Source organism: Lepisosteus platostomus, chromosome 1 (genome assembly GCF_059453375.1).
Source record: "Lepisosteus platostomus isolate fLepPlt1 chromosome 1, fLepPlt1.hap1, whole genome shotgun sequence".
Taxonomy (NCBI): domain Eukaryota; kingdom Metazoa; phylum Chordata; class Actinopteri; order Semionotiformes; family Lepisosteidae; genus Lepisosteus; species Lepisosteus platostomus.
The window spans coordinates 5,478,809-5,496,420 of record NC_142611.1 but is presented as its reverse complement, the minus strand read 5'-3'; the positions used below and the strand labels follow the sequence as shown (position 1 = coordinate 5,496,420).

Genomic DNA, 17,612 nt, shown 5'->3' with positions numbered 1-17,612 from the left:
CTGTCTAACCTGCGTCTGTAGCGTCTGTAGCGCCTCTTGCCACCTCCTCCTCCTCCTATCTGTGACCGCCGGAGCTACTTCGCTCCGTCAGCCTCTCCACTGCTGTCACTTTTGACGTCCCGTGTTGTTGGTGGAAATGACGTAAGAAAGTCAATGAGTAAATCTATCTTGGGATCAATTTCCTTTATAAAAAAAAAAAACAGACTAAACCAGCATAACACATTCATGCTATCCAATAATGTAAAATTTCGTTACATTCAGTAAAAAAAAAATATTTTCACCATCTGGGCCAAACAGATTGACTTTAATTGTTATCGAATGTGCGTCTCTTAATTTAAAGATAATTGTATGCTTATTTGTAGTTAACCAATGGCGGCAGTTCCCATGATTAACCCGGCAAGGAACAAACTGATTTTTTTTTGTAAAGGAGAATTGTGTTTACGGTAGTTAGCAAGACAGTTTACATCAGGGTTTCGCATCTGAAAATAAATTAGTGATTTATAACAGTAACCGAGTGTAACATTTACAAGTTTTAGATTTTAATTGCAGATACAGCTGATCTATAAATTGTCACTGCTGTTACTGTATTGCTGTTGAGTTTTAGTTACTACAGCTGTAAATAAACTGGTAAGTAAAACTTTTTAAAGAGGAAAGGTGCATGTAGTGAAAAACTTTTTAAAAGAAGACCTACGAAGTTCTGTTAGTTTCAAGTTTGCAATAATTGTCGATTGCTCACATTTTATTATTGGTAATTCAAATCCTAGCGCTGGTGCATGTAAAAAGTTTGCAGTGGAACTCAAATTGCATTATTCTAACAAGTCGAGAGTAATCATCTGACTTGCACTTTGTATCTTTTGTTTTAATGGCACCATCTCTTAATTTGTCGGTTTACGTGTTGCACCGTTTTCAAGGTTACATATTGTGGTCTTCTCAAGTTCTTCAGCACAAATCACAGTAAATCTAAAACAGTTGCTGCAGTTCTGGTGTGGGCGATCCATTTGTTCATTTTTGTTCTTGTTTGTTCTCGGAGTTATCGTGGCAACACTGCATTGGCTTCTGAAACGACTTAATGAAACAGGGAAAGCATCTGAATAAGCTCAAACAGAACCCTTTTCCTCACAACTGTACTGATTTCATAAATTAATAGGAAACTGTTGGTTTAGTTACTGTAAGTAGCAAAGTACGCACCAATAGCAAGAAACGATATAAATGCACAGTACGTTACAGATACTGCCCAAGAGAAATGGGCAAACTGTCAGATAAACCACATGTACGGTAGTTGGTACCTTTCAGAATGTATTCTTACATTTAATCGAGTCCTGTATTTTGTAATTTATCGTCATTATTCGGAAATGCTTCACGTATTGACCACTGTTTTTTCATGTTCAGAAACATCAGGTAAACACACACACACACGCAAAAATCTTCAGTGACAATGGCAACGGGGGATCTGAAAGGCAGTCTGAGAAAGCTCGACCAACATCTTCGATTGCTTAATTATCCAAGAGAAGTGGATTACACTGGGTAAGGGCGATTGTATAATTGTTTGTCAGCTATACGAAAGTCTTTTGTATTCCATTTCTCCCATCCGCCCATGCAGCCTTGTCATCTTTGCCAATTCATTGTAATGATAAAGAGTTATAATAATAATAATAATTGCTTACACTTATATAGCGCTTTTCTGGACACTCCACTCAAAGCGCTTTACAGGTAATGGGGACTCCCCTCCACCACCACCATGTGCAGCATCCACCTGGATGATGCGACGGCAGCCATAGTGCGCCAGAACGCTCACCACACATCAGCTATCAGTGGGGAGGAGAGCAGAGTAATGTAGCCAATTCATAGAGGGGGATTATTAGGAGGCCATGATTAGTAAGGGCCAATTGGAAATTTGGCCAGGACACCGGGGTTACACCCCTACTCTTTTCGAGAAGCGCCCTGGGATTTTTAATGACCACAGAGAGTCAGGACCTCGGTTTTACGTCTCATCCGAAGGACGGCGCCTGTTTACAGTATAGTGTCCCGATCACTATACTGGGGCATTAGGACCCACATGGACCGCAGGGTGAGCGCCCCCCGCTGGCCCAACTAACACCTCTTCCAGCAGCAACCTTAGTTTTTCCCAGGAGGTCTCCCATCCAGGTACTGACCAGGCTCACACCTGCTTAGCTTCAGTGGGTTGCCAGTTGTGAGTTGCAGGGTGATATAGAGTTGTCTACTTTGGTGTAAATACTGTATATAAGGCCATATAAAGGATATGTGTAGAATGTATGACTCAATTAAAAGCAGTACCTTCTGAGCTAGTGTAGGCCCTGAAAAGCTTTAAATCCCCAGACACGGTGAATGCTGTTGGCGATCTGTGAATCACAACCTAGCAGAGCTTTAGAAAACTTGTGTAGAATCTGTAACGTGCAGCCCGTCAACTTTAAAGCAGCTGTTAAAGATGACTTGGGGAAAAAAAAACTTAACTCTTGAGCAAGGCAAAATAGGACCTAAAGCAGAAATGATGATTCAAGAGTCTGAAGGGGGTCTGTTTAGAAGTTATTCTACTTGAATCCCCTGCCTTTAAAACAGTATTTTATGTTTGGGAAAACGAAATCTCGAAAGGACAATATTGTTTCCTATATACATTGTGAAGATGTCCAGACTAATAGAAAAACAGTTAAAGCATTGCATTATTATAGCCACTGTCTTGATTTTAAGTTATATTATTAAGTAGTGGTTGATGTAGTAGTAACTATAAACAAAAGAAGATAATTGCTTAGATGCAAATGTGATGGACATAATGTCTGATGGAGGTTTCCTTACAGTTTAAGGGGCACAAGAAGCCCTCAGGAGATTTTTACTTTATTCTTTAGTCATTGCTTCCTTCTGAGGACCTGTTATAAAACCTCTATACATCTCATACATGTGGTTTTATTTACTAATAGTTAGATTAACATCTGGTATAAGCACATTTCTTTAATTTCCTATGATGTAATTTTTTGTTATGCTTTCTGTTTCAACCTTTGTAGGCTGTAAGGTCACAGCTTTCTAAAAGGAAGAGATTCTGGCAGCTATTGTAGTTTATTGTTACCATGCCATTTTGTAAACTGTCAAGGAAAAAGGCAACTTGGAAAAATGGGACCTGTTGTTAGATTTATTACCCTGGCTGAATCACCTTATTTTACCTAAGGGTTTATTAATACCATATTAATTTCTTATGTCCGCGGTTTCAAAAAAAGTTAAAAGAAATTAAAATTAAGGAAATGCTTTAAGAAGTGCTGTGGTATTGATACATATGGTATACATTCTTTCTCTTTATGGAAATAAGCGGTAAAATATGTGCATGGTTTTCATCATAAGCGCATACACAGCAGGTATTATGAAAGTAATTTCTGTCTTGACTTACAAAGAGTTGTGTGTAAGGAATTGCATCAATATATTGTGTGCATCGTTTTTGCCCCAATAAATTCCACAAGAAATAGGCCAAAGCAAAGTTTTTCAACACTGTGTGTCATGACTATGAGACTGTTAACTACATAGATTAAAGAAGGACAGTTAACCTGTCTCCACCTTAGAGGAATGTTTAAAATGGAACATTTTAAGAGTTACATCACTTCTCATTATACTGTATTGGGGAAATCAGAACAAAGTTAATTGACAATTATGTCCCATATGAATGCAAGGAAAGTGTATGTTTTCAATAAACATTTAGTACAGTTTTTTCCTGTATCTGCGTTCAAGACCTGGCAGCAGAAAAGTGAGCTGTTTTGTAAACACCCTTATATTTACATTAACCAGCTCTTCTAGCTAAAACAGATCTGAACTGAAGATCAGATGCGCTGATATCTGTTTGAAGTGCAGACTGTTTGCAGTTAGAAGAAAAATATTTTCCATAGATACGTGTAAAGTCTCCCAAACAAATGGGCAATGCAGTTTTATAAGAGGATAAGAAGACCCATCTTCTTGTAAATGCTACTATCATATACTTAATGTACTTAATGTGTCCTTAATGAGAGGGTTTTTAAATGTCTATTTAAATATCTTATTTTTTAGGCTTTAAAAAACACACTTTATATTGTAAAATATTTGTGTATATATAGAAATATGTTCTTGAATTTAAAACAGTGTATGTATAACTACTTTCTTATTCTTTCTCCCTGTTAGAGAAGGCAATTATTTCACACTTGTCATTTCCTCCTATCAAAGCTCTGTTCCGTAATAGAAATGGTAACAAAAGGATCATCATTAAAATATAGCCAGTAAATCAATAAAAGTCTAAAACTTATCAACATAAATAACACGTCTGTTTGATTTGTCTGCAAGGCTTATTCATGTATTTTTATCTTAATGTACCTGCATATAATTGTACACTGCTGTAGACAAGGGTGGTGGCTGAGCAAAAAAATATATATACCTATGATTCAAATCTGACCCACCATTTACCATTTTGGAAGCAAATTGTTTTTTCTTGCAAATGCCTTGTCTTTACTGCAGAACATTTTCTTCAACCTTGTAAAGTAATAATGAGTGAAAGCCTACTTTGGGTTGAAATAGACATGTACAGTACGTAGTCAAAGATAAGCCATGGAACATCATGGAACTTTGTTCATCTTAGTAACTTAAAATAATTAAAGAATGGCTGATGTGATAAAAATAGATGCTGTGGACACGCCTTTAAATATATGACCATATTGTTTTACATTTTTTACTTCAATTTCCAAAATTCCTAAATAATAATTGCTGTTAGGCTTTCAATAGTTTATTTTCTGTTAACTGTGATCATATTAATTTGTGTTTGAATGAATCATAGCCAAAATGGCCTGAACTCTTTCTGGTTACAATATGGTCAAATACCATTTTTATTCTAATAAGAAAACTTTTTAGTGTATTAAGTTCTGTTACCAGTGTTTTTTTACTGCAGATAAGTAGTATTTATGCTTGGGAAATTTACATTGTAGCTGTGTCTTCTTACAGTTTGGCGAAGGGTGATCCATCTGCCTTTTTACCAGTTGTGAGCCACGCCTTCATTTCTTATTCTTCGTATCTAGCTGAGCATCTCGTAGGATTTGGAGTGGAGCTTGCTGGAAAAAATGACCTGCGTTTCATTGAAAGCGTCTATAAGGTAAATAGTTTAAATAATCACTCTATCTTTGGAGAGCTAATTGATATTGTACTGCAGCATCAGGAATTGATCAGTCACAATATAACCAAGGACTGCACAAACAACATTTAAAAATCATTCTTCCATCTCATAGATGGAGAAAAATCTTTAATAGTAAGAAAAAGCTTCTACTCTGACATTTGCATGGAACACAAACATTTGTATCTGTGGGGACTTTTCTTTGACTGTCACTCTATTTTTATTTATTATTACAGGCTCACTCAAATGAAAAGACGCAGTGAAAGTCGTCTCAAAACAAATATTCTTGCCACTTTTTTTATTTCAAAGAAGACAGTGTTTAGTTTATGAAAAATCATCAGGTTGTCTGTCAGGAGTTTCTGTCTTTCTGAAAATGTTTTCTCTACTTTTCTTTTGCATTGACTCAAATTGCTAATTATACCTGCCCAACAATGCGCACAAACCAAACTGTAATAAGAATCCATTAATCTCCATTTATAGTACTACCTGCAATAAAAAAATACTAAAATATTTCTCACTGGGCCTAAATGTGAAATTAGTTAGAACATGGAAATACCATATTCTGACTTGAACAACTAAGACAAAAGAATACATCCTAAAGAATAACGTCCACTCAAGGCTAACATTGCATGCCCCCTATGAGAAAAGAGATATTGCTAGCGGCAATCCAAAAAGTTCTGTCATGAAGTGAGCATTGTAAACTATGGGATTATATTTTACGTGCAACCCTGGTGTTCGGAATGAGATTGCACAGTCTGTTTCTGAATATAGCAACATTGCCTTGGTTAAAAGGTTCTCAGAATTGCTTGTCAAGCCAGTGTCTGAAAGCACCCTACATGGACTCCAATCAGCACTATAAATCCCTTAAAGAAACAAAGCTTGAGTACGACAATCATACTCAACCAAATATAAACATGTAACAACAGAAGTCTTTTTCCATCTTTGTTAGTGCACATCTGTAGGTTAAGAACTAAAATGTGACAATATTTATCAAATAATCAGAATAAGCCTTGGGTGGGATAGTCTTTTTTTCTTTTTAGGCTGTGATGTTTCATCATTTGTAAACACAATCATGCAAATGTTGGAAAGGCACATGGTGTTTCACTTAGAAGGTGCTTTTCCAACAGGCAACTCCTATTTTAGAGATCATTAGTATGTTCAGCATTGATTTGGTTTGAGATCTGGTAATGTACTGTAGTAAAACATTTCAACATAGTAACTCATTGAAACCATGTGTGATCTGTGTGATTTAGATTAAGGGATTATACATATTACAATTGCATTCCCTTATATAGACATCATCAGATCTTTTTGTTGTTTTTTCCTAATACACACATATTCTGCCGTCACTGAATGAGAGACAGAATTGAGATTCAGTAAATACCAGTCTGTGCGAATACCCAGGTGATTACAATCCATTCTGAGGTTTGTTGCCAAAGTACAAAGAAGTCAATGCCGGTGTTGACTAGATCTGACAGCCTCCATATGAAGGTTGCCAGTTGCAATGGGAACCTGTTACTGGTGTGTGGTAGTAACCCCTCAAGTTGTTCTCCTATATCTGATCAGCGTGTCGTTGGGTTGTTACATGCAGTTGACTGTGTCAGTGTCTTTCATCAGTACTTCCTGGCAGTTTGCACGGCCGCTGAGTTCTAGCAGCTGGTGAGCGGATGGACCCAGACTAGCTCCTCAGAGTTAATTTTTGATAGAGCTGCCATGCTGGAAGTGTGTTTGGAGCCAGCCCACCAGAGTGCCTTCTACGCGTGGATCTATCAGCTTTGCACATACAGTACACACTGACCTGAAGGTCTTTCTTACTGGGTATATCGCAGCTTCTCAAAGTGTAACACTAAAGCAGCATGATTGGTTAGCATGGCATTCATTAATAATTAAGTATAAAATTATACTCCTGTGTTGCATAGGAGTGCTTCATTCAGTTCAGTTAAAAAGTTAAAGTATATTTAATTGGGCTGTTGGTGGTAAGTTCTGAAAGAAAGCAGGCACATATCTTGGAAGAGTTGCAGTGTTCCAGATTGTGCAATTATAGGGGCTTAGGGTGATTGTGGGGGGAGTAAACGTACAGCTTCTGGTAAGCTGTGGGGAGTCCTGTAGGAGTGGTGTGTAAAGGCTGTGTATGGGTTGATGTCTTTTATGTAATGTTTATATGTACTGTTTTTAATGGTTTTTGTCAGTCTCAGTGTGTGTAAAACATAAGCTACTTAGATAAGAAACAAATTTCTGTGAAATCAGACAATGAAGCATTATGGTATCGTATTACTTGGGGAAATGCAGTATTTTGAGCATTTCCCGTCAGAAGATGGGATCCATCAGCAAGAAAAACTTGTTGTATGACTAATAGGCAGTACTAAATCCTGTTTATTTAATTTCTGTGGAATTATGAAGATGCCACAGAAAATTTAACCCAGAGGAAGCAATCCAGGTTGAAGCAGAATTTGCTAAAAATCTGATAAGACTTAACTAATTAGGGAAACAAATTACAACGGGAATCCTGTTGTGTATATATCTGTTTTGCATAGCGACTGAAAAATCGATACATTTATCATCTGCACTGAAGACCCAAAAGTAGGTGTTTTCTTTAATTTCAGAACACATGTGGTGTGTGTTCAGTGTATACAGTATATAAGGAAAGGGATTGCACTGTTATCATAAGTAGGGAGAATGTTGGGAATTGAGAAGGCTCACCTCTTCGACACTCTCCCATCCAGTATCCGATGGCATCTCGAGGAGTATTGTTTATTTGGGATTGGAACTTCAGAAGACATTGAATTAATGTTACACTTAGCTCCAACTTGTTGAAGCACAAGTTAATGTTGATAAGTCTGACGAACACTGTAAAAATGTTCTTGCAAAAGGCAACTTTGTGTGAACTATCATACACATTCATTTATTGCACTTTCTTCCAACAGAAGTTAAGAAGATAAGCTGAACAATGAATCTTCGTTTGTCTCGGAATTCCCTCTTATGCACTTTGCCATAGTTCAGACCATATTATTATAAAAACAGCTTTTGCTCAGGCAGGGTTGCTTTAAGTTTATGACTGCTTCACCAGGAACATCATCACCCAGAAAGGTTTGTTTGGGAATGATTATTGAAGTGTTGGGCGTGGAAGTTTAGGACCCTCCCTATGAAGACGGAAAAGCTGCACAGGTGGAGGAGGGACTCAGAAAGGCGATTGCAAGCAGGAGAGGCATTATTGGCAGTTAAAGTTTTTGAGAAGTGATGTCATGGAGAGTTCTGAGCTCAAGTAGCAGAAGTGATTGAAACCTTGGTTGCTGTCGTCCCTCAGGAACCTTCATCTAAAATCTCCACAATTTACAAAATAACTACAGATGAATCATGTTCTTCTAAATATTTAGTTAAATTAGTAAATCATCAAAATTAATGTACAATTTAACTTGAAATCGGCTCACCATTACTGTACATTGAAATGTTATCACCTGAGCTTCTTTGTATAGAGCCTTTACTCAACAAGTAGTTTGTTTTACAGTACGTTGCTTACATGGTTGTGGCTAGTGTGTGGAGTAGTACTGTAGTTAGGGCTCTGGACTCCTAATTGGAAGATTGGAAAGGGGGGCTACTGTTATACTCTTGAGCAAGGAGCTTCAGCCTTTGGACAAAACTGTCTGCCAAACAAATCAATATTAAATTAAATAATAATAAGACTAGTCACATCCTGCAGTTTGCCCTGCTTACATAATCTCTGGGGATTTCATTACTCCTTAAATCACCTTACCTTCCTTAATTTATCATATTGAATAATTCATTATTTTCTGAGAAGAGCTATGATACAGTACATCTGTCCTGGAGATTTCAACAAACTTTTTTTCCCATTGAAATGTCCTGTGTTGAATTGGCAGCTGGTGGAGAAGTCCTTGAATAATTACATCGGGGTTCACATTTCCTGCCGAGTAATGGAACCCTTCATGTGCTTCCAAGTTCCCATCTTAGATCTTCACCAAGAATTTTCCATTTAGATGTTTGCATGTAGAGTGATTTGTCACAGTGTTAATGTATTTCCTCTTATCCTGCATGTAATTGTTTGGTATATTGGAAGTGTCTCATGAACTTTAACATCTGGCTGAATTGATTTTTTTCAATAATAATCTTGGGGAGGACATTAAAGAGTGGACAATTCTGTTTGCCACTGAATGCAGAAAGTGTAAGATGAGTATAAAAAACATCCTCCAGAATCTTCCTCAGCTCTAAGTGGATGCTGTTCTTATTGACTCCATTTCATGTAACTCTGATTTTGCCATTATCTTTTTATGGCCTCTGTTATTTATCTAATTTGAAGTCTTAGTGTGTTGTGTTTTTATGCAGAAAACTGGTTAATGAGGCATCAATTTATGCTTTTACCCCTTAATTGGTGCACATACATATGTAGTTCCATAATCAATTAGCTAGTACATTTTACTGTATGTAGGCCTGAATCAGTGATACAGGATTTGCAAGCTGATGCAAAGTGGTGCACATTCATGGAAGCTTACAAAAATACCATAAATGTAATTCCATTAATCAATCTAACCATGATTAGATTGAGTGGATGATAGAAACAGTGGTACAGTGGTTAGCACTGTTGCCTCACAGCACTAGGGTCTTGGGACCTGGGGCACTATCTTCCTGGAGTTTGGATAATTTCCCTATATTCATGTGGGTTTCTTCTGGATGCTCTGGTGTCCTCCCACAGGTAGGATAAGTAGCTTCTGGAAAAATTGTCCCTGATGTAAGTGTGTGTGTACATTTGTATCTGTGTGTGCCCTGCAGTGGACTAGCTTCCTGCACAGGGTGTATCCTGCCTTGCGTCTGTTGATTGCTGGGATAGGCTCCAGCACCCCCATAACTCAAAAATGGATACAGGATGAGTGGATGATGTAAATAATGTTGCTTTTTATTTTTGCTGAGGCTGCCTATAGCTTTGCCATTCCTTTTCTGGTCTTTCACCTTTGAAAGGTATGCTGGCAAACTAATGCTCAACACTCTAAATTCGCAGGGAATTGGGTTCGGTCACCATTAAAAAGTGGGAACTCTTAACTCAGTCAGGTATAGGTTTGACAAGGCGGTCAGTGTTTTGTCTCGTGTCTGGAGTGCACTCTCACTGCTGCCTGTCTGAAACTGGTGGCTGATAACATTGAAAAGTTACATTGCATAACAGAATGTCATTCATTTATGTTTGAATTGATGTTAATACAAAATGCATGAATAGCTCCTTTAACCTTAATAAAATTATAATTGGGTAATCACCCATCACTTCTACAGGTATGTTCTCAAAATTGTTTATTTCAGAAATGCAGATAATTTCTTGAGATGTCCAGCAATTAATTACCGTTAATATAATTACTGCTTTTATTTTACTGCATTTAGAATGGCCTTCTTCCATGTTGACAATAGCACACTTTCAAAAACACCATTTTGTTAAATCCTTACAGAAATTATATTTCTAAATTTGGTGGGTGAAAGGCACACAATATTGACAGTTACTGTTTGACTTGTTTGCTTACAGATTTTAAGGATGTTTAATGGAATCTTAAAATTTTCTAGTAAGATTTAGACACAGGTGAATGTATTTATTTTTCTTAATATAGGTGCTGCGGGACCTGTTTCACTATAAACCAATTTTGACAAAACAGCAGTTTCTTCAGTTTGGATATGCAGAAAGAAAGATCAGCATTCTATGTGACATTATCAGCTTTGTAACAAAGAAACACAAAGAGCTTTCAAGCACACACAAGGTAATAACACTTTACTTCTTTAATTAGAAATGTAACATTAAAAATGTATCAGCCTTTCTTTGGTTTCTTTATCAAAACAAATTGTTGTTTTTAAATTAAAGTTTTGTAAATCATCTTTAAATCAACTAAACATGTACTCCCTGTTGCATAATGTTTGTAATTTTAGTTTCAACAGGCCAAAGAAGTTTCATTTTTACATATGGATTCACTTTTTCTTCATGCAAAGTAGCCTTATTTTTGCACTACATAGGCTCCTGGTCATATCATTGTTTTAGACTCAGTTGTTTTGTAATTTTTAATGATCACTTTTTTTGCATGAGTACAAGTGAGTTATGTAGAGTATTTCATGAAATGTACACTACAGGAATCTTGAAATGCAATAGATGCCTAAGGAGACATTGCCCAAAAATATATAGTACAGTATGTGGTTTTAATATAGTATAGCCCAATAGGATCGATTATAAAAAAAAAAAAAAAAAAACACCTTTTGACAAATTTTAATGAGAAAATTTCAAAAAGTTGTAGTGAAAATAAAATATGATGATGATATATTAACAATAAATATTATTATATATGATAACAATATATAACATTCAACATAGTTACTGTGTATAATACATGAAAACTTGAAAATATCAAGTAGGCTTAAATTTAAAGATTTTGCGGTCTGCCAGGAAGTCATATATTGATATTCTTGGTTTTCTTTTTATTCGGCATTTTGCTCCTCAATCTTGAGCTGGAGATTAGCTCTCTTTGCCCTCAGTCATTACTGATAAGATCAGTCTTGTACAGATGCCTGTGTACACATTTTCAAACATTTTTTTTTCTTGCCCTTGCCTGAGGCAGACTATAAAGAGGACAACCTATCTACATAGATAACAACACATGACATTAAACTGCTCATTAGCTTGGGAATTAAACCTTTAACCTATACGTTTGAAGACAGGGGTTTACATTAGTCTCTGGGCTATATGAAAATTTCATCCTGTTAGATTGTTCTTTAAAATAAAATGAGTACTGTGCCAGAAAGAACGTAATTTCATTTTAGTTTCTGTGTATGTCAGGGTAACCAGTTTAACTGTTTTACCAGAGAATAGTTGTGCAATGTGTAATCATTCTGCCAAAAGAAAGCTTTTCAAGGTTATTTTCCTGTTTTTGAGTAAACATATTGTTTGGCACATTGGTCCTTGCCAGTAACCTGACTTTAAACATGTTGTCTAGTCCCTTTTTGACCGTGACAGAAAAAAGTCCATAGGCCTGAGAAACTTTAACCTTAAAAGTCAGGTTATCCTGTAAAAAAAAACTGTTTAGGGACTCCACAATGTGTTGCAGAGGTTAAATCGGTTATTAAAATAACCTTTACGGTGTTTTAATACAGTATATGAGTGTATTATACAAATTTTAATACAGTGACTATGGTTTGGACATTAATCTTTACTAAGTATCCTTTTCAGTCTAAACTTCAGCCAAAGAACAAAGCACCCACTCACGAGCCACAACTAAAAGATGAGAAAATTCTTCCAGAAACTCCCATGCCACAGCCTGTGCACTATATGGTAAGATGTGCACTATATGATAAGACATCTTTAGTTTATAGCGGAGAGATAATACAAGTAGAATTAGCCTCTTCTACTTTTAATTCTCATTATCAAGGAGGTAAAAGGTTTTTATATTATGTCTGTATTGAATGAGTTAAGGTGTATAAAGAAAATTATGTTTTTAAAAAGCTTTCTTAATGTTTCTTGTTTGTTTTTTTGTATTAATCTAAAAAATACAAATTATGAATTTGTAAGATTTCTTTATTTACAATAACATTTGATTATGTTACATATTTATTCAGTTTGGAGTTCCTGGAGATGTTCTGTGCTTTGTTTTTTTTTTTCCGTTTTCTGTGCAAGCTAAGAGCAATTGCTCTCTCTTCTTCGATGTTTTGTTTGCAGAGGAAGCCTTTCGTAGAAAGACATGTGAGCAGTACGGCGAGAGGTCGCTCAGGTTCTTCCTCAAGTGTCTCCGATGCAGAGGAGCTTGACAGCCATAGTTGTGCGTCTGAAGAGGAGACTGTGAAAGGACTGCCTGTACCATTGGATAAAATGGATACATCTCTCAAAAGTCATTATAACATTGTATGTCCCAAGTTAGTCTGTATAGGGTAACCAAGAAGCATTTATTAGAATATTAGAGCCATGAAAAATACAAATTGAAACATGTTGGCTATATTGTCATTAAATTTTTTTCAGTGGAGGATGACATTGAAATTGGTGCCCATAACTTATTGCTCATAACAGATTCCCATGTTCAGGTCTTATCTACAACGCATTCAGACTTGTACTGTAATATTTGATATACTATGGTATTTGTACTATAATATTTGAAATACATTTTTGATGTTTTATAAATTACCTACGTTAATGAGGTGAAGTTAGAATGATCCTTCCATCTCTGTTGCAGGAGGCGGCTGAAAGCTGGAAATTGAAGTGCCTGGAATCCCAGCTTGTAGAATGTCAGAAAAAACTGGAGAGCCTCTCGGTTTTTGAGGAGAGACTCAAAGTCCTCGAAAGAGAGATGGCAGGAAAAGTTATTATAGACAGGAAGGAATGGGACAACCTCGTCAGCAGAGTTGTCCTGCTGGAAACGGAGATGGTTTTGCGTTCCAGACAGGTAGGTAGGTACTGAGGATGGAGAAACCATGACCCAAACGATTATTAAACTGTAACACTTCAGGTGAATTCCTAGACTCAGCGGGTATGCTCGTTTATACTGATGACAAAGGAAAAAGTACAGTACTTCATCAGTATATGATGATGATTGTTGTTGTTAGGAATATTATACATTTTAAGAGTGAAACAAAATCATTGTTGAACTTCTCATGATGTTTTTACAAACTGGATAATCCCCGAATCCCTTAGTCCCTGCTTAATGTGATAAATATGTTTAGTCTTAAATATCAGGCGATGCCTAATAATCAAGGAGTAGTAATTCAGTAAGAAAAGGTTTATTGTACACAAGCTTTATGCTTTCCAGTTGTTTCTGAAGCATACCCTGAATGATAAATCCGTTACTGTAATTTCTCTAATTCTTTGTTTTCTTCTTTCAGGAACCATCAGCATCCAATGAGAAGGGTAGTCATGAGTCAAAATGTACAAATCCACATTCAATTGGTAATTATATTTTAATCTTCCAAAATTTGAATCAATCTGAAAACAGTTATTTTATACAACAATTTAGTTCAATTAAAATGCAGATCAAAACAAACAACTGTTCTTCCATTTATAGTATCTGCACAACATTATAATTAACATTAAATAAGGCTGATGGGGCCTTGTCATTGGTTTAACTGTTTTTTTTTTATTTTAGTTGAAATATGATCTAAGATGAAATAGGTTTTGAGATTATTAATTCAACTCTTGTCTTTAGATTATTTTTTAAAACTGAAACAGCTGAACTAGGAAAATATGATGGATTAGTCTTTTTAATTGTCCATTACATTAAAACCTTTTGAAAGAATTGTTTGTACTATTTTAACTGCTGACCTTCTTCATGGGTATAACAAATAAAACAAAAAACAGCTCTTGAAAAGAACACGTGATTAATAAATAGAGCGATTTTTTTTCTGCGTTTTTCTCTTCCGATGCAGAGACAAGATCTAAGACGCCAGAGAGTCTTCATCATAACTCGTCTGGATATAGCTCAGTCCTATCCTCAGACACATCTCCTAACGCCACTAACATTAATTCTTTTGTTTTGACAGAAGTTTCAAAGGTGAGTATAACTGGCAGAGGCTTAACTACATTCCTCCCTGAGGTCAAGAGAACAGGCTGACATTACTGGTGATATACACTGCTGGGAAGTACAAAACAATTATGGAACATACTTTGCAAGCATCTTCACAAAACCTAAATAATGCCTGGCTTAAGATTGTCCCAAAGTTTTGTTCCTTTCTTTGCATTGTAGCTTTGTAACATGGATATGGATAAACCAGTTTTTGATTGACTTTTTAAATTATTAATTATTATTAATTCCCTTAATGTTTATACTACTAATAGTTTACATTTCTTAATATTGGAACATGCACAAAGAAATACTGGTAGAATTTAACAATAGTATATTTTAAGTGTTGTATCGAAAATCAGAGTAAAATAATTGGAAATAGAACCATGAATAGGAACTTGTTTACACAATGTTTGCATCCAGATGGGTCTGGTGGGGATTGGTCTGTTTTACAAATGACAGGTAAAGTGTGCTTAGTCATCCATTAAGTGCTGGTACATCAGTTCAATGGGTTCAGCACTCGATTGTGCTTAAAACCTCTTCATTTCAGCTCCACAGCTTGAGCTGCAGACATGTGACACCCAATCTGTAATAGCTTCTGACATTAGTTGATGTGTATCGCCGGTACAGACCACTTTATTTTCACACCAACAGTGGTAATCTTTTCAGTCAACTTGCTCTTCAACGTCTGTTCCTCGTGGTTCAAGCACTGTCTTGCTTTAGCCAGGTTCAGAAAGTAAGTCCGAACCACGCTGCTGATCTCAAACATATCTACCTCATGTGTTCCTTTGCTTATTTGAAACGTAGGTACAGTGAAGTTCACAGGTACTGTATATATTTTAAAAATTGGGATGGCTGTGCTGTTGAGCTTCTGGAAAGGTAGTTTGAACAACAGGCATTCAAAATGAAACAACATAACCTTAGCTGAAAACAAAAAGGGAGAGAGAGGATTATTTTCAGTTCAATCAATAACTAGCTATTAAACGACAATAAAATAATAGTTGAATAGCTCAAATACCCTTAAAAAGTGTTCCAGGGGTCCCCCCTCCCAGAACATCCTTTGTACCAATTGAGTGGCTTTAAATGGCCTTCAGTTCTGCTAATGCTATCCATGTGTGTAGGCATCTCAGTGCCTGAAGCAGAAACAAAAGAAGCACCAAAATGAATTAATCTCATTCACGTTTTGCCAGTGGTGTTTATAATTTTAGAATCAAGCCATGTGTTGTTTTCTTGGGTCTTTGTGCATGTAATAAACATACGGTTGTTTTTTGCAGGCATCTACGAAAGAAAGACTGGAACGAATAACAATCATGTGAGTAAAGGCCTCTAACTGTGTGTTAGGTACTTGCTAAAAGCAATGCTGGCCTTTACTGCTAAGTATTACATGTGGGAAATGTACTGCAGTTTGTACTTAACTGAGTCTCAGTGGTACTCTTTATAATTGACCATTTCCCCTCCTTATTTCAGGATGAAGGAAACTGCAGCCCTGTTGAAGTCCACAGACAATCCTCTTTGAATCTGCTAGATGTATTTTAAGTAAACATTTTTTACCTCACAGAAATAAACCAGATATTATGTTTAAATCGAAATGGTTTTAAACTTTAAATCAACTGCAGGTTTTCTCCTTTTTCTCTTTTGAAAGATTTTAACTGTATGTGGCACAAGACCAAAATGCATACATATCACTTGAAATGGTATCTAGGCGAGATGGAATCATATATAGCCTGCCTGCATATGCCTCAGGTGGAATAAACTTAAGGTGACCTGAAACTTGAGTTCTAACATTGATAACTACTGTATATAGGCGTCCAGAGAGGCACTTTCATGTTCCTATGGCGCCCTCTTGTGTTCAGCATGGTTCTGTGTGCTGACTTATAAATGCACCGTCAAGGCATAGACTTTCTCAATACGAGGGAGTAAAATTAAGCAAAATCAATTTTATACAAGTGCATAGAAAAAAAAGTGTAAACCTAATTGACCTGGTACTTATCTAAAGAGTACTGGTAGATCTCGGATCTAATTTGGTTGGATTCTTCTTTGTTTTACAGAGTGCAACTTCACTTTGTTTTGGAGGCAAACATTTCGCTAGTCTGCACATCCAAAATTGTAACTTTTTGCTTTGTCCAGCCACACCGCCTGATCCCATTTGTGCAGATGTTTTTTTGGGAAAACTCCTTTTAGAGGTTTTAGAGGTTGACTAGGATGAAGCTAGAACAACATACACTGGGGTAGAGGATATATCTTTTAGAGGTTATTAACAACTGAGGATCTGTCAAGTATTGATTGCACGGATAAGAATCTATCTTCATCACATCTATACTGATGACTGTATTTTTTTTTTAAAACCAAGTTCAAGAAAACAGGTAGTGGAGTGTGAGTAGTTGTAATGACAACATGTGCATATAAATCCTAACTCAGCCCCTTGCACATGGCACTCATGGGAAAAAAATGTTTTATTTAATAGTGCTAAAATAAATTTATCAATTTGTCCAAAAAAATGAAGACTCGCCTGTTAATTGAATTAATACTGAATGTATTGGAATACATTCTTTTCGCCAACTTCTGTTCTTGTTTGGATATGTACTGTTTATTCTGTTGAGCATTTTATTGCTAAAGATTTCTGTGCACACATTTTTTTTCTTTCCTTTCTAAAGTATTTTTATCTTGGCGTGAAATACTGAGGCGTTCATTGCTCATTTAGGAAAATGATCGAGCACTCAGTCTTGTCTGGGGTTGCAAAGTGTCGGGCGTGTCTGCCCTCTAGTGGATAATAGCAGAATGTTTTCTTTCTTCGTTGACACTTCCACCCCTCACCCCCTAGTAAGATTACTGTTTTTTACCATCATCAGTGCAGCCAAAAGCCCTTGAGATTCTGATACCTATGGAGGCTGGGAAGAGTTTACTGTGTCAAAGGTTACCATTTTCTTCATTAAGCTACAAGGTGCGCTTTATCTGGCTTCTGGTGAAGA

At 36.3% G+C, this 17,612-nt stretch overlaps 1 protein-coding gene across 3 annotated transcripts; it reads left to right on the top strand.

The window, feature by feature from the left end:
* Window positions 1-20: 20 nt before the first annotated feature.
* On the top strand, window positions 21-16,232 carry cep44 (centrosomal protein 44). 3 transcript variants are annotated; one of them, XM_088646456.1, is made up of 11 exons: window positions 21-141; window positions 1,390-1,524; window positions 4,963-5,110; window positions 10,729-10,875; window positions 12,330-12,431; window positions 12,816-12,998; window positions 13,324-13,533; window positions 13,970-14,033; window positions 14,510-14,634; window positions 15,918-15,955; window positions 16,111-16,232. In XM_088646456.1, the coding sequence occupies exons 2-11, from the start codon at window positions 1,436-1,438 to the stop codon at window positions 16,157-16,159; spliced, it is 1,155 nt and encodes a 384-aa protein (XP_088502582.1). In that variant the 5' UTR covers window positions 21-141; window positions 1,390-1,435; the 3' UTR covers window positions 16,160-16,232. The 3 variants fall into 3 exon arrangements, with proteins under 3 accessions (XP_088502582.1, XP_088502670.1, XP_088502502.1); XM_088646376.1 differs by lacking the exon at window positions 21-141 and adding an exon at window positions 245-627; XM_088646544.1 differs by lacking the exons at window positions 21-141; window positions 10,729-10,875 and adding an exon at window positions 242-627.
* Window positions 16,233-17,612: the final 1,380 nt, after the last annotated feature.